Source organism: Phoca vitulina, unplaced genomic scaffold, assembly GCF_004348235.1.
Source record: "Phoca vitulina isolate PV1807 unplaced genomic scaffold, GSC_HSeal_1.0 scaffold38, whole genome shotgun sequence".
NCBI classification, from domain to species: domain Eukaryota; kingdom Metazoa; phylum Chordata; class Mammalia; order Carnivora; family Phocidae; genus Phoca; species Phoca vitulina.
In genome coordinates this window covers 14,913,489-14,936,951 of record NW_022589741.1, presented here as the reverse complement: position 1 = coordinate 14,936,951, position 23,463 = coordinate 14,913,489, and the positions used below count along the sequence as shown (strand labels likewise).

At 50.0% G+C, this 23,463-nt stretch overlaps 1 protein-coding gene across 6 annotated transcripts; it reads left to right on the top strand.

The window, feature by feature from the left end:
- The first annotated feature begins 647 nt into the window (after window positions 1-647).
- Window positions 648-17,905, top strand: HYOU1 (hypoxia up-regulated 1). Of its 6 annotated transcripts, none has more exons than XM_032428043.1 (26): window positions 648-761; window positions 7,507-7,602; window positions 7,832-7,925; window positions 8,103-8,181; window positions 8,326-8,480; window positions 8,577-8,653; window positions 8,948-9,129; window positions 9,330-9,445; window positions 10,526-10,718; window positions 10,931-11,065; window positions 11,224-11,306; window positions 11,429-11,561; window positions 11,733-11,920; window positions 12,119-12,257; window positions 12,795-12,855; window positions 13,003-13,082; window positions 13,481-13,666; window positions 13,812-13,984; window positions 14,128-14,215; window positions 14,331-14,453; window positions 14,630-14,763; window positions 14,896-14,980; window positions 15,610-15,844; window positions 15,937-15,984; window positions 16,277-16,327; window positions 16,455-17,905. In XM_032428043.1, exons 1-26 carry the CDS (start codon window positions 722-724, stop codon window positions 16,517-16,519), a joined length of 3,039 nt encoding a protein of 1,012 aa, XP_032283934.1. In that variant the 5' UTR covers window positions 648-721; the 3' UTR covers window positions 16,520-17,905. The 6 variants fall into 6 exon arrangements, with proteins under 6 accessions (XP_032283934.1, XP_032283937.1, XP_032283935.1 ...); XM_032428046.1 differs by lacking the exon at window positions 648-761 and adding an exon at window positions 3,306-3,379; XM_032428044.1 differs by lacking the exon at window positions 648-761 and adding an exon at window positions 6,498-6,637.
- Window positions 17,906-23,463: the final 5,558 nt, after the last annotated feature.

Sequence of the window (23,463 nt, the reverse complement as noted above, 5' to 3'; positions counted from 1 at the left end):
AAAATTTTTGGATAGTGTGTGTATGTCATTTGTTAATACTATGAATAAAATACATTAAAAGAAGCAATGTGGGGGGTTCCCGGCTGGCTCAGTCGGTAGAGCATGCGACTCTTGATCTTGGGGTCATCAGTTCAAGCCCAACATTGGGCACAGAGCTTACATTTAAAAAAAAAAAAAGGCAGCAATGTGAGGAGAGGGGGTGAAGGATGGGTGAAACAGGTAAAGGGGATTGTCTTTTTTTTAGGATTTTATTTTTATTTAGAGAGAGCATGCAAGCAGGGGGAGAAGCAGAGGGAGAGGGAGAGTGAGTCCCAAGAAGACTCTGGGCTGAGCATGGATCCCCACGTGGGGCTCCATCCCGAGATCGTGACCTGAGCCAAAATTAAGAGCCGGACACTCAACGGACTGAGCCACCCAAGTGCCCCAGGTAAAGGGGATTAAAAGGTATTTATACAATAAGACAGGGATGTAATGTACAACATAGGGAATATAGTCAATAATATTGTAAAAACTTTGTATGGCAACAGATGGTTACCTAGATTTACATGGTGACCATTTTGTAACGTATATAAATATCAAAGTGATAGGTTGTACACTTGAAACTAACACAATGTTGTATATCAATCATTTTTCAGTAAAATAAAGAAGTAATGTGAAAGCAGAGATGTGAACAGCAGAGTGGCATCTTTGTTGTTGACTTGGGTGCTCCCCCTACTGTCCAATGGCAGAGGCCCAGAATCTTCCTGTGATATCTGAACCTGGTAAGGCCTGTGTCCATTTGGTCTTCTTATTGATGAGGGTACAAAGGCAGGGATTAGCGACCCACTGCACCTCTTCAGACTTACTGCCTTCCTTCCTTTCCTCCTTTTGACAAACATGTATGGAGTACTCACTATTCCTGCAATTGTACTAAATGCCCAAAATATAAATATGAACAAGACATGATTCTTGCCCTTTAGGGAGCTCAACCACCACCATGGGGGACAGACATAGAAAGGACAGGGGCGCCTGGGTGGCTCAGTTGGTTAAGCGTCTGCCTTCGGCTCAGGTCGTGATCCTGGGGTCCTGGGATCGAGCCCTGAGTTGAGTTGGGCTCCCTGCTCGGCGGGGAGCCTGCTTCCCCCCTCCCTCCACCTGCTGCTCCTTCTGCTCATGCTAGCTCACACGCTCTCTGTCAAATAAATAAAATCTTAAAAAAAAAAAGGACTGTCAGTAACCAGTCCTTAATTTTATATAATGAATTATACCTAAAAGAGTGCTTTCACTTTTTATGGACTTTTCATAGCAACCATTTGCAGAAGTATCATTATCTCTGGTGAGAAACGGAGTCTCCAAGAGGTTCAAGTGACTCTCCCTGGGCAAGCACATCAAAGTTCTTCAGTTCCCTAATCTTTAATTAGATGCTTTTCTGAAGTGTGAAGCTAGGCTATAATTGTCAGAACATACACCAGGATTTGTCTTTTTGTTATACTTGTCTGAATCCAGGAACTTCAGTATAGTGAGAAAGATAAGCAGGCAAACGGCACAGAAAACGATGTGCTAATTTAGTTATGGTTCTGCATATGGAGAACTGGAGTTCTGAAGGGCCTAAAGATAAAGAAGCAATTTAAGTTCTTTAGCTTGAAATTAAAAAGATCACAATTCAGAATCAAGGATGGCCTAGCCATGGCCTCTTTTCCCTTTCAGCAAACTGCTGTCCATGACGTACAGAACAGTCATATCCACTGGAGCAAAAGAGGAACACTTCTTATTCTGGCTGCAAGCTTTTATTTTCTATCAGTTTGTTCTGTTTTTTTCTCATCTGGCTCTTGAGGTAGAAGCCAATTTCCAGACTACTGAAAGGTCTGGGTTTTTTCTCTTAGCCCCTAAAAGGGCTAGCAGAAGTTTCCACTTTAGCAACAGGAAGGTCAATTAAATAAATTCAGAAGGACCCTGGGTGGCTCAGTTGGTTGGGTGTCTGCCTTCGGCTTGGGTCATGATCCTGGGGTCCTGGGATCGAGTCCCACACAGGGCTCTCCGCTCATTGAGGGGCCTGCTTCTCCCTCTGCCTGCCACTCCCCCTGCTTGTGCTCTTTCTCCCGCCCCCTCTCTAACAAATGAATAAATAAAATCTTAAAAGAAAATAAGGTCAGAGGTCTCCCCTACAGGAGAGCCCAGCTTCCAAAGCTACGGTGAAACAGGAGGAAGCAATTAGCTGATTATTGATTGTGAAAATCTGGCCCACAAGAGAAAGGAAATTCCCCGTGAACTTGGCAAAGCACTTAACCAAGGTTTTAACACTGCAGTAGTGCCCATTTTTAAGTTGTATTTCTCCCCACTAAGAACAAAAACAAGTAGTTAACTAATGTCTATTTGGTGCTTAGGACGTCCCAAGCATTGTGCTAAACACTTACCCTCCTCTACATTAACTCTGTAAGGCATGTACCAGCATGTCGCTTTTAATGCTGTAGAAACGGAGGCTCAGGAAAGCTAAACAACTTGCCTAGAGTCACACAGGTAGGAAGTGGTGTTTACAGGCAAATCTAGGTCTGTCCATCTCTAAAGCCCCATATTCTGGGTGCTCGATTTAATTTTTTTTTAGAAGTCAATTCCATAAATTTGTTCATCATTCTGAGCAATATTCTATGCGGTCATGAAATCACAGAATTCAAGAACACTAAAAGTCTTGCTTTCTCTTGACACATAATCATCCCCATCGCAGTGCAAACTGTGAAATGTTCCCAATCCTTTGCCTCCTCATCACCCCCCCATCCTATTCAAATTCATAATGCCAGGACTGTAGAAACGCATCAGTATTCTTATTAGTGTCTAAAGATACGGAGACTATCATTCACTGCTGTTGGGAGCACATATGATAAATCTTTCTGGAGGGCAACTTGGCAGAATGTATCAAATGCCTAAGGAATTTAAGCCTGCAGAACCACTTCTAGGAATTTATCTTAAGTAGATTATAAGGGGGGCGATCTGCATAAAGATTTGTCAATAAAAGTGTCTATTGCAATTTTATAATAGCAGAAAAAAAAGGAACAACCTAATTGTCAAATAGTAATCTTGGTAAATACATTATTGTAGTTCTTCATGCTGCAATTCTATAAAGATAGCCATTGAAAATTCTGTAGAGAAAAAATGACATAGCAAAATGTTCTCAATAAATGAAAGTCACAAAATATTATCCCCATTAAAGTTTATAGTGTGTGTGGATATACAACATAATGCTAAAGTGTTTAATTTAGAAAATTCAATCATGGGTGGTTTTTATTTTATTCTTTGTTTGTCCTATGTTCCTCCAGTTTTCTTCAGTAACCATATTTTTGTAATTCTAAAACCACTGGTGAAGAAGTAGAAAAAAACTCATCTGGTGCAGCTTCTCCTGCTAAAAGTGAGTTTTCCCCTGCTTAAGGTTTCCAGCAAAATCTAGTCTTTTCTTTTTCTTTTTTGAGAGAGAGAGAAAGAGAGAGCACCAGTGCGCGGGGGTCGGGGGGTGGTAGGGGGTAGGGGTAGGAGAGGGGCACAGAGGGAGAGAGAGAATCTTAAACAGGCTACATGTTCAGTGCGGAGCCTAATGCAGGGCTTGATCTCACGACCCTGAGATCATGACCTGAACCGAAATTAAGAATCGGACGCTTAACCGACTGTGCCACCCAGGCACCCCAAACCCTCTAGTCTTTTGTGCAACACATACAAAATATTTTTAAAATTTTTATTGAAGTATAACATATATATAGAAAAGCGTACATACTGCAGCCTATTAAATGTTCACAAAGCCATTGCAACCAGCATTGCAAACAGAGCACTGCCAGCACCCCAAGAAACCTGTTATGCCCTCTTCTAAACACTACCACCCCACAAAGTAAGCACCATCTCTACCTCTATCACCATAGCTTAGTTTTGCCTGGCTTTAAACTTTATATCTAAAGTGAAATCATAAAGTATGTACTCTTCGGCTTCTGACTTCTTTCACTCAGTATTATCTTTGTGGGATTCATTTAAGCTGCAGAATGTAATAGTAAGACTATTTCTTTTCATTGCCGTATGGAATTATATTGTGTGAATCCACCACAATTTATTCACTCATCCAACTATTGATGGGTATTTGGATGATATTCAATTTGGGGCCGTTATGAATGAAGCTGCTACAAACAGTCTCTCGGTGAATATACGTTCAAACATTTGTTACTTGTAAACCTAAGATGGGGGTTGCTGGGTGACAACTGATTTTTAAAATTCTCCCAAACCAGGATATTTGCCCTGATCCACATTGCCCTCAGCACATGACATACTTGCATGGTTTATAATGTATGCATATGCCTTCGCTAATGTGTTCATTTTACTCTTTTAGAAGTCAGTTTGGCACAGGTCCTGCAAGATGGCAACTTGTGGGTTTCTGCTCAGTGGGGGGGAGGGGATGTAGTCCTTAAATGTTACTAACAAGTTATTCTGAACAAGAACTAGTGAATTCAGCTGCCTTGGTCAATCTAAAACAGGTGACTTACCTTAAAATGTTTCCATTGTTTTACAACATGTTCTTGTGAAACACTATTCTCCTCTCTGGTCGGAGAACAAAACAGGTGACTCCCCAGAGCACTCGCACCTGCTGCACCTCCCAAGGGCACAGATACTGCTCCCACCAAGGATATTCTGGGGGTGGGAGCTCAGGAGCAGGGCACACTGACCTTCTTACTGTCCCAACTTGCAGCCACTCAATAGGTTTTTAGTAAGTGCATTGAAACCATAAACTATTTGTTTCCCAACAGACTGTGACTTTTCCAAAAGCAAGGACAGACCTAGTGCAGTGCTTATATACGACAGAGGCCCCATAAATGTCAAAGATGCATAATCTGAAATGCATGGAAAGAGGGGCACCTGGGTGGCTCAGTTGGTTAAACGTCCTCTCAAATAAGTAAAATCTTTAAAAATAAATAAAATTTTTAAAAAGAAAAAAAGAAATGGATGGAAAGAATCTACCTTTCCAGATAGCTACCCAAAAGTAGAGTCAGTCATACAGAAAATCTCAGTGGAACTGAAATGACAACATATATGTCCATCACTGCAGCTAACCAACCCCCACGCTATGGAATGTTCTATAGCAGTAAACACTGAGGTGAATCTTTACACACGGATATGGAAAATGCTCCATGATTTGTTCTTAGTTACAAAAAAAGGGAAAGAAAAGCAAGTTACAACCTAATTATATAATATTTTATCATTTACAAAAAAGCAAAAGCTACATGTTTCAAGATACATACGTAAATAAATGCACCGAAGGGGCCTGGAAGGTTACACACCACACTGGTAACAGCAGATAGCTCCAGAGATGAGGCTGAGGATGGTATCAAAGGGATTTATTTCTCCTTGTTTCTACTAAGGTCTCCCTATGAAGACTGAGCAATCCACAAATTGAAGAAAAATCAGCTTCCCCTGGTATTGCCAGTAGGTTTGTTTATCTTCTAAGCATAGACACCTGACTACTCTTGTCTCCCTAAGCATCATGAAAAATGTAGGGAAAGTACAGATAAAAGAGTTCCTTAAACAAGCTCTGGCAGTTACCGCCGGGGCCTTCAAGGGAGACTTCTGTGAAGGGAGGCCTGGAGATGATTTCGGGAGGAAACAGGAGATCCATTTTCCGTATTTAAGAAATGTGAGCTCATGTCAATAAAACGGGGGGGGGGGCGCTTTCCAAGGACTGCGCACGCTTTACGCGGCTGTAAAAATACAAAAAGGGAGGGAGGAGCGCCAAATATCCGTCGGAGGTACTTTAATTCGGATAGAAGCAGGAAAAGAGAAGGGAAGATACACAAGATTTGATGGAATGAAAACACGAGGTGGTGCATTTATGCTCAATTACAGCCTCACAAAATTAATCTTTTGTGTACAGCGCTTTGCATTTTGGAATATTCCGTCTCATAAAAATGGAGCTTAGAGTAAGGAGTCCAGGCCAAATTCTGCCACTGAAACAAGTGTTATCTCCGTCCCACTAGCGAACATCTCTTTTGGTGGCTTTAGTGTCATCGGTGAAACGGGGCGGGGCGGACTAAGCCTGGAACGCAGCCATTCTGATTTCTATCCAAAGCCCAGGGCAGTTCAGTACCAACCAGCAAGCGAGCGCCTCTTCCGCGTGGCTGCGGAGGGGATGCGGGTCACTCCCACTCCTCGGCCGGGGCTCCCCAGGTGACCGGAGGCAGGGGGCCGAGTGCGGGACTGTCCGTGCGCCCACTCGCACCGGGCTCGAATCACTTCCGACCCCGACAGTCGGGCATCCAGCGCCGAGGCCGGAAAGGTCCGGGACTGCAGCAGGGCGGGCGCCGGGCCCGGTGACGTGGTCCAATCCCCGGCCGGCGTCGGCCGTTTTCCCCCAACTGGCAGACTGGCCCCTGGGCGGCTTCGGGAGCCCGAGCCGGCGACGGAGGAGGGGGCGGGCCTAGGACGTGGCCCAATGGGAGCGCGCGCCGGGGAGGCGGGGGCGGGGCCGGGCGCGCGGCGCAGGGCCGGGCGGCGGAGGCTCCAATGAGCGCACGCCGCGTCCGGGGCCGGCTGGTGCGCGAGACGCCGCCGAGAGATTGGTGGCTAATGTAACAGTTTGCAAACCGAGGGGAGTTGTGAAGGGCGCGGGCTTGGGGGCGCGCTGCTGGCCTCGTGGGTACGTCCGCCGCCGCGTTTGTCCCAGAGCTGGGGTCGCAGGAGCGCAGGCAAGCGGTAGCAGGGGGTGGGGATGGCGATGGGAGCCGGCCACCCCTCCTGGAGGAGGCAACGTGCTAGCTCCGGGGGCGGGTCGGGAGCGGGAGCGAGGGCCGCACGGACGCCGGTGAGCTTGGCCCCGCAGCTCAGTCCCTGGGGCGCCCCCACGTCTTAGGGGTGGGCCGGGCCGCGTTTCCGGGAGTGGGAGCAGCCGCCTTCGCCAGGTGAGGCTTAGGTGAACTCGCGGGGGACTCGGTGCCCGCCCGGCGAAGAATCTTAGCGCTCCTGGCACGGCGTCTGTGTAGGCAGCGGGGCGGGCCGGGGGTTGGGATGGAGAACGGAGGGCGGGCGGGACACCCCGAAGGGATACAGAGGAGGAGACGGGCCCTTCTAACATCCCAGCCTCGTCCAACGTCACCACCTCTCAGTTCCCGTCCAGGCCCGGCCTGCCTTTCCCCCGCCAGCGGGGGAGCTCCAGGTGTAGGGAGGTAGTTGAGCCCTGGGCGGGGACTCCTGGCTTCACCCCAGGTGTCTGACAGCAGGGGCCGTGCTCGGGTGCGCCGGTTATAGCCTATGTAGTGGACGGAAGGCTCTGGTCTTCTTTCTCCTGTCCTGGTACCTTCCCTGTTTAGGGATGTGTTGGATGGAGCCCAGGAGCCTTTGTGTGATTCGAGTGCCGGGTCCTTAATCAGGAGGGAGAGCTGGGGATGTAGGCTTCTCTGCCCTCAGTGACAGTGGAGTATAAATCTTAAAGCTTCTCTGTTCTGGGATGAGATTCTGTCTTCTTCACTCAGGCATCCGGTTACAAGTGTTGTTTTTCTCCTCCCTCAGGCACAATGGCAGCCACCATCAGGAGGCAGAGGCCAAGGAGGCTAGCCTGTTGGGTCGTGATGGCTGTGCTCTTGGCAGACCTGTTGGCACTGAGTGGTGTGTACCCCAGAAGCAGGATCAGCAGAAGAATAAATGAGTGAATGATGAATGATCCATGGTGGGAGGGGAGGCTTTTGGTTGGAAGCCTCTGGACTCGAGTTGCTGAACCCAGGCCTTTATCTTTCCACTTTCTTACCTTCTCTGTGGGGAGTGCTGTGCTTTGGTTAGAGGGGACTCAAGAATGTGGGGGAAGAGGGGCTAATTGACAAATCTATTTCCTTTTCAGACACACTGGCTGTGATGTCTGTGGACCTGGGCAGCGAGTCCATGAAGGTGGCCATTGTCAAACCCGGAGTGCCCATGGAAATTGTCTTGAACAAGTGAGGGTGACCCCAGTGTCAGGGGTGGGGAAAGAGGGAAGTCTGTGCTCCAAGCCAGTGTGGATTCTTCCTAGGGCCCACAACAGTCTGGTGTCTGAGGGATTGTATTTGGGGTGTTGAGGCTCCTGAGTCCACACCCTGCTATAGGTACCTGGGCCCTACATCTCTTCTCTTCAGGGAATCCCGGAGGAAAACCCCAGTGACTGTGACTCTGAAAGAAAATGAAAGGTTCTTTGGAGACAGTGCAGCAAGCATGGTGAGCTAGCAGCCCACCCCCTTCCTAGAGCGGTGGGCAGAGGGGAGGAGATGACAGAGCGCAGGGCCTGAACTTCTGATGTGAGAGGTAGGTGATGGTGGACTTGGGAGCCTAACACTCTACTCCTTATTTACCTCCTCTCAGGCCATCAAGAATCCGAAGGCGACGCTGCGTTACTTCCAGCACCTCCTGGGGAAGCAGGAGGGAAACCCCCACGTGGCCCTTTACAGAGCTCGTTTTCCAGAGCATGAGCTCGGCTCCGACCCACAGAGGCAGACTGTGCACTTCCAGATTAGCCCGTGAGTGCTGTGCTGGGGACGGCGGGCTCAGCAGGCCCGATGGGCTCCTCTCGTGCTCACGTCTGTCCTTGCCTCTCACTACCCCCCTCCCCCCAGGCAGCTACAGTTCTCACCTGAGGAGGTACTTGGCATGGTTCTCAATTACTCCCGTTCCCTGGCTGAGGATTTTGCAGGTGAGTAGCTAAGGTGGGGTTAGTGGTGGCCAGGTTCCCTAGGGTCTCATAGGGGGTGCAGTTTTGCCTCCCAGGGAACCTTCGGCGATATTTGAAGATATCTTTGCTTTGGTTATATGGGGAGCTGCTCCTGACATCTACTGAGCCGGGGATGCTGCCGCACATCCCACAATGGGCAGGACAGCCCCACACAGCAAAAGGTTATTTGTCCCAAAACGTCAATAGTACCAAGACTAGGAAAGTATCACCGGAGGCACGGAGCTGGTGGAAGCCCTGTTCTGTTGTCCTCTGTAGAGCAGCCCATCAAGGACGCAGTGATCACGGTGCCAGCTTTCTTCAATCAGGCTGAGCGCCGCGCTGTGCTGCAGGCCGCTCGCATGGCCGGCCTCAAAGTGCTACAGCTCATCAACGACAACACTGCCACGGCCCTCAGCTATGGTGTCTTCCGCCGGAAAGACATCAACAGCACTGCCCAGGTGAGCCGGGGAGGAACTTCCGAGCAGACGGGCAGGGTGGCTTGTGGGGCGTCTGGTTTGCATGGCTAGCCCTCGACTAAATGCAGCAAGAGAATGCCCCTCTCGGCCGCTGTTGGAGCTTTTCAGCCTTAAGTGGAGAGTTGGTACAGCACCTGGAGTTAGATGAGTCTCCCGTGACCGTTGTCTCGGTGTCTCTACAGAACGTCATGTTCTACGACATGGGCTCCGGCAGCACTGTGTGCACCATCGTGACCTACCAGACGGTGAAGACCAAGGAGGCGGGGACGCAGCCGCAGCTGCAGGTCCGGGGCGTGGGGTGAGTCAGGGCCGGAAGGAGGGCCGCTTGCTGAGACACCCTCGGGTCGGGGCTTTCTTCTCGGACGGGCAGCTGCCTCATTTTTCTGCACGAGTGCTCTTCTGAAGCATCGGTCATCATGGGGTACCTGTTGCAAGACTCAGGGGAAGATGGAGAGGGAGGATGACAGTTTGGGAAGATTGAAAGGCAGGGAACTTCCTGAGCTGCTGCTAAGGAAACCCATGAGGCCGTAGCCCACGTGCAGTCATTTTGTTGTTCTTGTCGTTTTCGGTGTGCTTATCGATGACGTTGTCTTTTTTCTCATACCTGTTCATTTCTGGCCTGCTTTCCCACCAGCACTCGAGTCCAGGCTACCATCAACTCTAACCTGCAGGGTTACGAAAGAAGGTCTCCCTGCCTCCGGTGTGGCCTCCCTCCGGTTCTTTCTCCACATTGCAGCCAGAGGGTTCTTTTCAAAGTGCTAATCTGATTATCTGTTTCTTTAAAAACTTTCAGTGGCTCCAAACCTTTTACATTAGCCTGTGAGAGCCCTGACCCCTCCCACTTGTCTCTACCCAGAGTCCCTTGCTCTTTGAGCTCCAGCCTCACCTGCCCTCCTTGGGAACTTACTCTGCTGGCTCCCACCTCGGGTGCTTACGTATACTGTTTCTCCTCTCTGGATTTGTTTTCCCTGCTCTTCGCCTCGTTACCTCCACTCATCCTTCAGATTTCAGCTCAATTATCATGTCTCCACAGAACCTTCCCTGACGTCGGCAAATAGGCAACACTTCCCTTTTACGTCTACTGATGCGATTGTTTGTCTGTTCCTCATAACTCACAGGGTGGTACATGTTTCACGTTCGTGCGTTGGTTCAATGCTAGATTGTAAACTCCTTGATAGCAGGGACCCCATCTTTTTTCTCTTAATTACATCCCGAGACAAGCACGAAGTTGACGCCCAGTAAATACGGTGGATTGGAGGGGTAGGTGAACTGTCACTGAGGTGTCAGCCACGTACGTGGGACAAGAGTCAGGTTCCTGGGTCGATGAAGGGACCCTGTGTGTTCCTCACACTTTTCTTTGTCACCTTTTCCTGAATAGATTTGACCGCACCCTGGGGGGCCTGGAGATGGAGCTCCGGCTGCGTGAGCACCTGGCAAAGCTTTTCAATGAACAGCGCAAGGGCCAGAGAGCAAAGGATGTGCGGGAGAACCCCCGTGCCATGGCCAAGCTGCTGCGGGAGGCAAATCGACTCAAAACCGTCCTGAGTGCCAACGCTGATCACATGGCACAGGTGCCCGCTCGTGGCTGCTTGAGGGAAAATATTCCCCACCCGGAGGGGAGAGGACCCCAGCCTCCCGAGCTAGGCCGCTGGCGTGTGGTGTGGCCCATCCCTTCTTCCTCGGCCTCCTGCCCTTCTCCCAAAGTCCCGGTCCCTTGGTTTCTGGCCTGCGCAGCCAGAGGAGGATCTGGGTGGGAACTCTGACATGCCTCATCCTCCCCCAGATCGAGGGCCTGATGGACGATGTGGACTTCAAGGCAAAAGTGACCCGAGTGGAGTTTGAAGAGCTGTGTGCGGATTTATTTGAGCGCGTCCCTGGGCCTGTACAGCAGGCCCTCCAGAGTGCCGAGATGAATTTGGTGAGGGGCGAGTCAGGCGTGGGCCTGGGGTGGGGAGGCGGGTGGGAGAGAGAGGGACTGGGTGGCGGGCAGGAGCGGGCAGGAGTGTTAAGGGATGAGTCAGCGCTGAGGAGGAGGGCTAACTCCAAGCTGTTCCGTGTCCCATTCTTTCTCTGCAGGATGAGATTGAGCAGGTGATCCTGGTCGGTGGGGCCACCCGGGTCCCTAAAGTTCAGGACGTGCTGCTGAAGGCTGTGGGCAAGTGAGTGTGGGTGTTGAGGCACTGGGGCCGGGGCTCTGGCGCTGGGCAGCTGCAGGGCTGAGGAGAGGGCGGCCAGGCTGGCTGCTCCAGAGTCAACGTGCTAAAGCGCGGGACTCCCACAGGGAGGAACTAGGGAAGAACATCAACGCCGACGAAGCAGCCGCCATGGGGGCCGTGTACCAGGCAGCCGCTCTCAGCAAAGCCTTCAAGGTGAAGCCGTTTGTAGTCCGAGATGCGGTCATCTACCCCATCCTGGTGAGTAGGCCTGTCTGATCAGGCGCCACGCTCCCTTTACCTCACTGAGCATGCTCCCTCTGTCTGCTCTAGCCTGCCCCCTTGTCTTCTGGCAGCTGATGTTCTCCACGTACCCTTACCCCAGAACCTGCTGTGGCTCTCCAGCGTGCCTCCTCTCTGCCCACTGTGTAGGTGGAGTTCACGAGGGAGGTGGAGGAGGAGCCCGGGGTTCACAGCCTGAAGCACAATAAGCGGGTTCTCTTCTCCCGAATGGGGCCCTACCCTCAACGCAAAGTCATCACCTTTAACCGCTACAACCATGACTTCAACTTCCACATCAACTATGGTGACCTGGGCTTCCTGGGGCCTGAGGATCTTAGGTGAGAAGGGGGATCAGGATGGGAGGGAGGATCTGGGGCCACAGGGCGGACAGGCAGCAGGCTGTGTGCTCAGGGTTGGGGTGAGCATCTTGCGGTGGGGGGGGGGGGGGGTGATATTTCATGACAGGAGGTTATGTAGTCTAGAGCTGGATGCAGGCTGGGTGAGCTCCCTGGAATGGCTCTCTCCTCCCCAACCAGGGTCTTTGGCTCCCAGAATTTGACTACGGTGAAGCTAAAAGGTGTGGGTGAGAGCTTCAAGAAGTATCCTGACCACGAGTCCAAGGGCATCAAGGCTCACTTCAACCTGGATGAGAGCGGCGTGCTCAGCCTCATCAGGGTGAGAGGAGGCGGCCCTGGGCACAGGGCGAGGGCCTAGGCCCCACCAGCCTTTCCAGAGTGGTTCCTCCACACGGTATTAGAACACGAGAAACGAGAAGGGTTTGGGAGATGGAAAAGCCTTGGGTCTAAACACAACTAACCACGGATCTGCTGTGGTCTTAGTTCCTTGAAGTGCTTATGGGTATCGTAAAATTTAGGACTTATAGGATGGCTAAGTAAGTCATTCTCAAAGAATAGTTCTGGGGGTTAATATCTTTTAAAACACACTGTGGGAAACAATGGCCCGTTCTGTTGTCGAGTAGAGAAGTGCAGGGCTCGGGGGAAAGGAGCTAGGACTTTGTCCTCAGAGGGCTCATAATTAAAAGGGGTGGAGGTGACTTGCCTCAGGAGCCCGTAGAAGGCGGCAGGTGAGGGAATAGGCCAGCACCGCCTCGAGTCACGTGGAAGCACATAAGAAGATGCCCGCGATGACAGGAGGTTTGTGCGGGGAAGGTGGGTTAGCACGTGTGTTCCTTCAGCTTGAGTCCGTTTTCAGGTGGAGTCTGTGTTTGAGACCCTGGTGGAGGACAGCCCAGAAGAGGAATCTACCCTGACCAGTAAGCTGAGTGGGCGCGCTGCGTGCATGTGTGTGAGGGAGGAGCTACTTGGATGCGTTCTGGGGAGGCGGGCAGGCCTTGCCTTTGGGTTAGAAGATGGTGTCACTGCTGTGGCCCTTGTGAGTTTTGGGGCTTTTTTCCTCCCAGAACTCGGCAACACCATCTCTAGCCTGTTTGGAGGTGGTGCGACAGCAGACACGAAAGAGAACGGTACGGACACCGTCCAGGTGAGGCCACACGGAGCCAGGGGCACTCGGAGGGTGGGGTACGGGCCCGGGGAGTGGCAGCGGACGCAGGGATTGGGGTGGGCATTCCAGCTGCCTGGGATTGGCTAGATCGCCCCTTCCCGAGCCCCCCAGTGAACCATAGCCCCCTCTGGACTCCAGGCTGCCCCTGTGCTCAAGCTCCGGGGCACGTTCCCCTCCTCTCCAAGCACTTGTCCTTCGTCCGACGAGACTGCCGAAGGCCGTGCAGCCCACCGCCCGTTGCCGTGCAGTCTGCCCGCACGCCATGCGGCAAGCCCATTCACGGCAGCGCCTGGGGGCCTCAGCCTTGCTGAGCCGGGTTAGCCTTAGGCTCAGCTAGTGACTGTTTTCTCTGGGGGGTGTCTGTGATTGTTTCCCAGGAGGAAGAGGAAAGCCCTGCTGAGGGGAGCAAGGATGAGCCTGGGGAGCAAGCGGAGCTCAAGGAGGAGGCCGAGGCCCCAGTGGAGGACACTTCTCAGCCCCCACCCACCGAGCCGAAGGAGGATGCAGCCCCTGAGGAAGAAAAGGCTGCAGAAAAAGAAAACGAGGAAAAGTCTGAGGCCCAGGTGAGCTGCAGGCAGAATAAGGCCAGGGTGGCCCCGGGGGCTAAGGGAATAGATGCCTGCCTTGTTTCTTGTCCCCTAGAGCCCCGCCTGTGGAGAATAGAAGGGTCTAAGCTTTTCCTGACATGCTCGTCTCTTTCCCCACTAGAAGCCAAGTGAGAAAAAGGAAGCAGGGTCTGAGGGTGTTCCTCCAGCCCCAGAGGAAGAAAAGAAGCAGAAGCCTGCCCGGAAGCAGAGAATGGTAGAGGAGATTGGGGTGGAGTTGGTGGTTCTGGACCTGCCTGACCTACCTGAGGACGAGCTGGCCCGCTCGGCGCAAAAGTGAGTGGGGACTCTGCGTGTGCATGTGTGTGTGTAGGGTGGGCAGGGTATGGAACGGCACCCCTGGGAGGGAGAACTGTCTGACCCAAGGTCCAAGGTCAACATATTCTCTCCTTCGTGCTTGATTCTCTTTTGTCCCACAGACTTCAAGACTTGACACTCCGAGACTTAGAGAAGCAGGAACGGGAGAAGGCTGCCAACAGCTTGGAAGCTTTTATCTTTGAGACCCAGGTTGGTAGGCTGGGAGGCACCCCTGCCCTGGGACCTGTGTCTGAGGAGGGTCTGGCTCTGTGAGCCTTGCCCTCAGGGGCTTGGTGCATGCTTGGGCCTGTGTGCATCTCCCTAGGACAAACTGTACCAGCCCGAGTACCAGGAAGTATCCACTGAGGAGCAGCGTGAGGAGATCTCTGGGAGGCTCAGTGCGGCCTCCACCTGGCTGGAGGACGAGGGCTTTGGGGCCACCACGGTGGTAAGCGGCCTCCCAGGACATGGCGGGTGGGATGGGAGCCCTCGCTCTCCTCTCCCAGGGTCAGAGAAGGCGAGGAGAGCTGGGGTGTGAGGCTGTGAGCGGGATGCAGGGCTGGCTCCAGGGCCGGCCTCTCCTCCCTTCAACCCCTCTGCCCCCTCCCACCCCGCATCCGTCAGATGCTGAAGGAGAAGCTGACTGAGCTGAGGAAGCTGTGCCACGGGTTGTTTTTTCGGGTGGAAGAGCGCAAGAAGTGGCCTGAACGGCTGTCTGCCCTTGATAATCTCCTCAACCACTCCAGCATGTTCCTCAAGTGAGCAGCCCCTTTGCTCTTCTTCCTAATTCAGTCCCACCAAGCCTCAGGGTCCATCAGTTTCCCGGGCCCCACGTGCACACCCCAGACCCCTCTTCCTCCTGGGCTCACTGTCTCCTTTCTGGCTTCCAGGGGTGCCCGGCTCATCCCAGAGATGGACCAGATCTTCACTGAGGTGGAGATGGCGACATTAGAGAAAGTCATCAACGAGACCTGGGTAATCCCTGTGTAAATACTCACGGGGATACTTAGCTGGCAAGGTGTCCACGTGAGGCAGCGTGGGAGATGCGGAGAGACGGAGACTCAGCCACCGCTGCCTCCTGGCCTCGCAGCTCATTGGGAAGGCAGAAGACTGTTTACGTTTGCGGCCATGTCTGATGAGCCCCAGACGGGTCGTGGCCATCCATGAGTTGTCAGACTGGGGCAGCAGTGGAGCCCATTCCCATGATGTTAGGGCGGCTGCTCCGGGGGGCTGGGGCTTGAGCTGCACTGAGAAAGTGGGCCCGGTTCGGGGAGGTGAGAATGACTGGTCATAGGAAGCAGAAACTTCCCTTTGGGATGTGTGGGGAACGTCTTTGAATCGGAGCTCAAGAAGTGCAGAGACAAGGGAGTGATCAAGAGCTGCAGCTGTAGTTGGTCCCAGGTAATGGGGTGTAAGCCCCAGGCGTGTAGTTTGGGACTCCTTTGTGCAAAGCCTCAAATGCCATTCTGAGGAGCCTGCCTCCCCTTGTGGGGCTGACAGTGGAGTGGTTTGGGGGCTGGGCTGGTTGGGGTGTATTTCATCTGGGGCAGAGATACCTGCGTCCTCCAGGGCTAGCTCTGAGCCTGGCCTGGCCTCGCCCACAGGCCTGGAAGAATGCGACCGTGGCCGAGCAGGCCAAGCTTCCCGCCACAGAGAAGCCTGTGTTGCTCTCAAAAGACATCGAGGCCAAGATGATGGCCCTGGACCGTGAGGTGCAGTATCTGCTCAATAAGGCCAAGTTTACCAAGCCCCGGCCCCGGCCCAAAGACAAGAATGGGACCCGGGCAGAGCCTCCCGTCAATGCCAGCGACCAAGCGGAGAAGGTCATCCCCCCACCAGGTGAGGGCAGGGTGCCCGGCTCCGGGTGCTACTGGGCAGGAAGAAGGCCTCTCCTTCCGGCTCACTGCATTTTACCCCTGGTTTCCTTGCAGGCCAGACTGAAGATGCAAAGCCCATTTCAGAACCTGAGAAAGAGACTCGTGAGTTGGGGAAAGTGGTTGGTAATATGGTTATTGCTTAACCTAGAGGTTGGCACCCTGGCAGGCAGGGCCTGTTTCTGGAAGGTCCACAAGCTACGAATGGCCCTTAATGTTTTTAGGTTATTGTACATGCATGCGCACGCACGCACACACAGACACACACACAGGCCGAGTGTGGCCCCTCACTCCTAAAACATTGACTCCCTGGCTTTTTGCAGAAACAGTTTGCCAGCCCCTCCGTTAGCCCCTCCCTTCCTTCTGCAGAGGCTAACCTCTTCCTTCCCAAAAGCAGGATCTGAAGCAGCAGATGCCGAGCCTCTGGAGCTGGGAGGTCCTGGAGCAGGTGAGCGTGGAGCTCGGGGTACCTGGGAAGCCTGGTTGGTAGGGTCCCGGGGGGAGGATCTGCACAGAATGGGGGCCCGTCACCTCCATTTCACCGACTCCATCCCTTTGCTCTTCCCCACCCCCAGCGGAACCAGAACAGAAGGAGCAACCAACAGGACAGAAGCCGACTTTGAAGAATGATGAACTATAACCCCCGCCCCGGTTCCCCATTCATCCCACCCCCTTCTCCTACCTCCTCTATTTATTAAACATCGAGGGTCGGGGGAGGGGTTGCTCCTGCCCTCAGAGGCTTCAGTTCCTTTTCTCTCACCTTGATCGGAGGTGTGGAGAGGGGGAAGGAAGGGACAGCTCACCAGTTCCTTCTGCAGTGGTTCTGTGGTAAAAACCGAAATTGTTCGATTTCCTAATCCCAGCCCTGGTTCCCTACCTATCCAGGCCCTAATTTGGGAAAAATCACTATTATGTCTTAATTCTTTGCCTGTGGGTAGGTGAGAGATCGGCCGTGAGGGTTCGATGGACCTGGCAGGGGGAGGGATGCCTTGGGATATTAGAGAGTCTCCAGTCTTCCTCCTTCCTGCCTTCCTCTTCCACCATGAAGTCCGCCCTACAGGGGCCGTGTCTACAGAGCCTTGGTTACCAGGTCTGGTTTCCGAGTGCATATCTCTGCCCTTTTCTCCTCCGAGGTCTTGTCTTTCCCTGAAAGGCCCCATCCCCAGTGACTCCTCTTCCCATGGTTTCCTGGCCTTCCTGTGGCAAGTTAGGCGGCCGTCTGCCTCTTGCCCAAGCCCTTCCATCCGGACGGGCTGCAGTAAAGCTAGATCAATCCCCGCCTGCTTGTGCACCCCCCGGTGGCCAGAGTAGGCAGGGAGAAAGCGAAGAAGGGAATCCAGCCCCCTCTGGGAGAGACGTGTGAAAACCCCAGAGCTCCCACTTGCGGACTCCCGGGCGCAGGAGAGCGTGTGGAGTGGCCGGCGTGGGATGCCAGCTTCCTGCAGGCGTCGTCAGTGTGCATCTGCCCGGCAGCCTGTGACTCCTGGCCCTCTCGTCTCGTCTGCCCGCCCAGACGTAGGCTTTCCCTGGCCCCCTGGCCCTCTGGCCCCCTGGGCTGACCAAAATGTGCTTTCTACTGTGAGCCCCTATCCCAAGACCCTGGGGGAAGGCGAGGCCGGGGTGTGAATGTAAAAAGGCCACCTCTCCCTCTTAGGGCAGGCCTTGTGGGGGACGGAAGGGGGTGGGGGCTGGCCTGCCTTTCTTGCATTGCTCTAAGATGGGGGCTCTTGACCCACCGTGCCCATGTTGGGGAGCCTGTCCTCCAGTATCGCGTCTGGAGTGGGAGCTGCAGCTGCCACCCAGCTCCCAGGGCAAGGGGGAACCTGGCTGTGTCTGTCTGTTGTCTTTTTGCCTCTTTTTTTTTTTTTTGCCACATTGGCAGAAATGAGACCGCAGGGTCCCACCCCGTCCTGTATGTTTGAGTTCTTTCACTAGTGGTTGAGGCTGGTTGGACAGGTTTGAGTCAAATTGTACTTTGGTCCATTGTTAATTGAGAAACTGTTTCAATAAAATATTCTTTTCTACAGTTTTTGTGCCGTGATTTTTTTTAAGTTTGATTGATTGATTGATTGATTGATTAACAGCGAGAGAAGGAACACAAGCAGGGGGAGCGGCAGAGGGAGAAGCAGGCTTCCCGCCGAGCAGAGAGCCCGATGCTGGCCTCCATCTCGGGACCCTGGGATCATGACCTGAGCCGAAGGCAGACGCTTAATGACTGAGCCACCCAGGCGCCCCTTGTGCTGTGATTTTTAAAAATGTTTCCTGAATATAGACAGTCCATGTTTATTATAGAAAATTGGTAAGACAGGAGTTTGAATCTTAAAATTACCACTTAAAATGCTGTGGTGGTACTTAAAAATTACCACCACAGTATTAACATTTTGGACTTAGTTGAGATTCATATGTGTAAGTTTTGTTTTTTTCATGAAAATAAAATTGTGGTTTTATTTTTCCGCTGACATTTTTGGACCTCTATGTCCCAGACTTTTTTAGGTGATAATCACTTTTTTAATTTTATTATTTGTCAGAGAGAGAGAGCATGAGCAGAGGAGGGGCAGAGGGAGAAGTGGGCTCCCCACCGAGCAAGGAGCCAGATGCAGAACTCGATCCCAGGACTCCAGGATCATGACCTGAGCAGAAGGCAGATGCTCAACCGACTGAGCCACGCAGGCGTCCCGACAATCACTTTTTAAGATGACAACCCCGTTTTGCAAATAAGAAATTGACAGTTCATGGGGTGTGTGGCTGCCTCAGTCAGTAGAGCATGTGACTCTTGATCTCACGGTTATGAGTTCAAGCCCCACATTGGGTGTGGAGCCTACTTACTAACTAAAGAAATTGACAGTTGACAGTTCATAAGGGTTTCAGTAATGGATCCAAGGAATCACAGGTGTTAAGTCCCTCGGCTAGGTTTGAACTTAATTCTGATCTGTTAGCCCTCGCTGTTAACTGCTCTGATATGAGAATGTGTTGCTAGAGATTCACCACTCAATTCACCAGCACTATTAAATTTGGGTTGTTCATCAGTCTTGATGGAACCGTATTTGACAAAAGGAAGATCACTCCAGTCATTAATCATATGTCTAAGAAATTAAATAAGTAATGACCATGATGATTATGTTTTTCTCTAAAGGCTGAACAGGTCATGGGGCGCCTGGGTGGCTCAGTCGTTGGGCATGTGCCTTTGGCTCAGGTCATGATCCTAGGGTCCTGGGATCAAGCCCCGCATCGGGCTCCCTGCTCGGCAGAAAGCCTGCTTCTCCCTCTCCCACTCCCCCTGCTTGTGTTCTCTCTCTCACTGTGTCTCTGTCAAATAAATACATAAAATCTTTAAAAATAAATAAATAAAGGCTGAGCAGGTCCGACAAGTTTTAAGCCTGGAAGTCTTTTTTTTTTTTTTAATAGACTTTTTTAGAGCAGTTTTAGGTTCACAGCAAAATTGAACAGAAAGTACAGAGACTTCCCATATACCCTCTGGTTTCATGCGTGCACAGCCTCCCCGACTGTCCACGTCCCACACCAGAGTAGTACAGTTATAATAATCTATGACCCTATAGTGATTATTGTCATCACTCAAAGTATAGTTGACGTTAGGTTTCAGTCTCGACATTATACATTCTTTTTCTTTGGACAAATTTAAGATACATGTGCCCACCATTACGGGTCATACAGAGTAGTTCCAGTGCCCAAAATATCTTCCATGCTCTGTCTCTTCGTCCATCCCTCCCTGCCCCCTCTAACTCCCGGCAACCACAGATCTTTTTGCTGTCTCCATAGTTCTGCCTTTTCCAGAATGTCAGATAGTTGGGAGTCAGACAGCATGTAGCCTTTCGGACTGGCTACTTTTGCTTAGCAACATGCGTTTACATTTCCTCCATGTCTTCATGGCTCGACAGCTCATTTCTTTGTCGCTCTGAATAATACCCCGTTTTCTGGAGGTACCACAGTGTAGCCATTCACCTACTGAAAGACTCTTGTTTGCTTTTCCAGGTTCTGCCAATCATGAACAAAGCTGCTATAAATCTCTGGTGTCCAGGTTTTACGTTTTCAACTCATAGTGGTATGTAATTTTACATATATTTTTAAATTAACATCATAAGCATGTCATTAGTAATTCTTAAATATAAAAGTAGTGAGCTTTTAATAGCCATTCTTTCTGAAGGATCAATTTTGAGTTCTCTAGTTTCCATCATCAGATGGGCATTATTAACAACTCTGTAATACACTGAATAGACATTCCATGGTTTTCTTAATCTTTCATCTATTATTGCAACCCGCAGGGTGCTTCTGCTTTTCAGTATTACAAACAACAGTGACTACCTTTGGGCATAATGTTATTTTCATGATCTCGTAGGTTACATTAGAAACTAGGAATATTTAAGGCAGCAGTTCTCAATTGGGGCAACTTTGCCAGAGGACGTTTGGCAATGTGTGGAGACATTCTGGGCTGTCAAAATTGGGAAGAGAGGAGGAGAGGTGTTCCTGGTATCTAGTGGATAGATGTCAAGGATGCTGCTAAGCATCCTACCGTGCACAGAACAGCCCTCCCCACCACAAAGAATTACCTCGTCCAAAATGTCAATAGTGTTGATATGGAGAAACTCTAATCTAAATTCTCAAGTATTATCTTCTTTGAATTCTTTGCTATTATGTATGGGAAGCAGCATCGTTCATGGATTAAAGACATGGGTTTTGGTGTCCAACAAATTAGGAACTAGGTAGTAACCTACTCCTGAGACAAATCACTTGGCTTTGATTTTTCTTTTTTTTTCCCTGAAGATTTTATTTATTTATTTGACAGAGAAAAAGAGAGAGAGAGAGAGAGAGAGAGCGCGAGCAGGGAGGAGGAACAAGCGGAGAGGGAGAAGCAGACTCCCACTGAGCAGGGACCCTGATGTGGGACTCGATCACAAGACCCTGGGATCATGACCTGAGCTGAAGGCAGATGCCCAACCAACTGAGCCATCCAGGCACCCTGATTTTTCTTTTTAAAGCAAGATGAGACCCAACCTCACATGGTTTCTAAAACCAATACAGTATTAGTACTTTAAATTTGCCAATCTGATAAAGTAAAAAATGGCCTCAATTTTATTTTAGGATTGAGGTTGAACATCTTACTTAAATGCTGCTTGTATTTTCTTTCTCTGTGAGCTATTGCTCCCTACCCCTTGTCCCTTTTTCTGTTAGACTCTGTTGGTCTTAATGATCTTTCAGGACTCTCGCTCTATTAAGGAAATCAGTCCTTGGTCCATGACTTGTAAATATGTCTTACCCAGTTTAGGTTTTGACTTTGTATATGGTCTTCAGCATAAATTTATTTTAGGTACCATATTTTTGTATGGCTTTTAGGTATTTGTTGTGCTGAGGCAATCCCCATTCCAAGATTATAAGAATGTTTCCATGCTTTCGTCTAGTACTCATGGTTCTAATTTTTTGTGTTTATTTATTTATTTATTTTTTAGAATTGGTAAGGTCTTCTTTTTTTTTTTTAATTTTTATTTATTTATTTGAGAGAGAATGAGATAGAGAGCATGAGAGGGGGGAGGGTCAGAGGGAGAAGCAGACTCCCTGCCTAGCAGGGAGCCTGATGCGGGACTCGATCCCGGGACTCCAGGATCATGACCTGAGCCGAAGGCAGTTGCCTAACCAACTGAGCCACCCAGGCGCCCCTATTTTTTTGTGTTTAGACTTGATCCACCTAGAGTTTATTTTATTGTAAGGTATGAAGTAGTGATCCAATCAGCCAGTATTCCAGTACCACTTACTGAAATCTGTTTTTCCTAGGCTGTTATGGAGAGCCACCTTTATTATATAACAAGTTCTCAGATGGATTTGAGCTTATATTGGAATTTTTAATTATGTTTCAGTGATGCTTTTTAATACTGTACAGGTTTGGGGCACCTGGCTGTTTCAGTCCGAAGAGCATGCAACTCTTGATCTCGGGGTCATGAGTTTGAGCCCCATGTTGAGTGTAGAGATTACTTAAATAAATAAACTTAAAAAAATAATGTACAGGTTTAATTATTATAGTTTTATACTTTTTAATAATCTCATTACACTTAAAAATTTTTTCTTGGGTGATCTTGCTTATTTTTTTCCCAACAGCTTCAGAATTGGCTGATCTGAGAGGTAGCAAGAAAGAGTGGACTTAAATCCTGACTGCCACTTTTTAGCCCTATGATGTGGGCAAGTTTCTTCGATTCTTACCTCAGTTTTCCCATAAAAATTGTTCCTACCTCATAGGGTTGTTGGGAGAGTTAACAGAAATAATATAGAAAAGGTCTCAGAGCAGTGCCAAGCACCTAATGAGCACTGTCTAAATGTTTGCTATTGTTATTAATCAGTTCAAGAATCCTGAAACAAAATTACAGATTATGGCACTGGAGATGGTAAGTAGAGGAATTGAGACCAAGGAATTTATTTTATTAAGGGGATGATATCAATTTTGGAAAGCTTAAGGAATAGAGAAAAAAGTAAATGTAAGTGTGGGTCTTAATAATTAAGGGTATGCTGCCTCCAAAAGACTCACTTTATTTTATTTTTTAAGGTTTATTTATTTTGAGACAGAACGAGAAGCAGGGGCAGAGGGAGAGAGAGAGAGGGAATCTCAGGCAGACTCCCCACTGAGCGTGGAACCCATTGCAGGGCTTGATCTCACAACTTTGAGATCATGACCTGAGCCAAAACCAAGAGTTGCACACTTAACCAACTGAACCACCCAGGCACCCCAACTCACTTTATTTTTTAAATAATATTTATTTATTGGGGCACCTGAGTGGCTCATTTGGTTACACGTCTGCCTTTGGCTCAGGTAGTGATCCTGGGGTCCTGGGATCCAGCCCTACATTGGGCTCCCTGCTCAGTGGGGACCCTGCTTCTCCCTCTCCCCCCCTTCCCCACTCGTGCTCTCTCTCTGTGTCAAATAAATAAATAAAATCTTTAAAAAAATTATTTAATCTCTACACCCAACATGGGGCTCCAACTCACGACCCTGAGATCAAGAGTCACATGCTCCACCAAATGAGCCAGCCAGGTGCCCCCAAAAGACTAACTTTAGATCAAAGACACCAATACGTTGAAGTGAAAAAATGGAAAATTATATTCCATGTAAATAGTAACTAAAAAAGAGCTGGAATGGCTCTATTAATTCAGACAAAGTAGATTATAAGTCAAAAGAGACTTAAGAAAGACATTCTCTATATATTTTTTGTTACATACGTATTTTTTCTTTGTTATAAGAGACAAAGACATGATATGTTAATAAAAGAGTCAATTAATTAAGGAGCTATAACAATTATAAATGTATGTACGAAACAAAAGAGGCCCCAAATATATAAAGCATGCAATGACATTCAATGAAGAATTGAAGGAAGAGGGGCACTTGGGTGGCTCGGTCGGTTAAGTGTCTGCCTTTGGCTGGGGTCGTGATCTCGGGGTCCTGGGATCAAGCCCCATGTCAGGCTCTCTGCTCAGTGGGGAGTCTACTTCTCCCTCTCACTCTCCCTCTGTGCTCCGCCCCCCTCTCAAATGAATGAATGAATTTTTTTTTAAAAAAGAATTGAAGGAAGAAATAGACAATTCCAC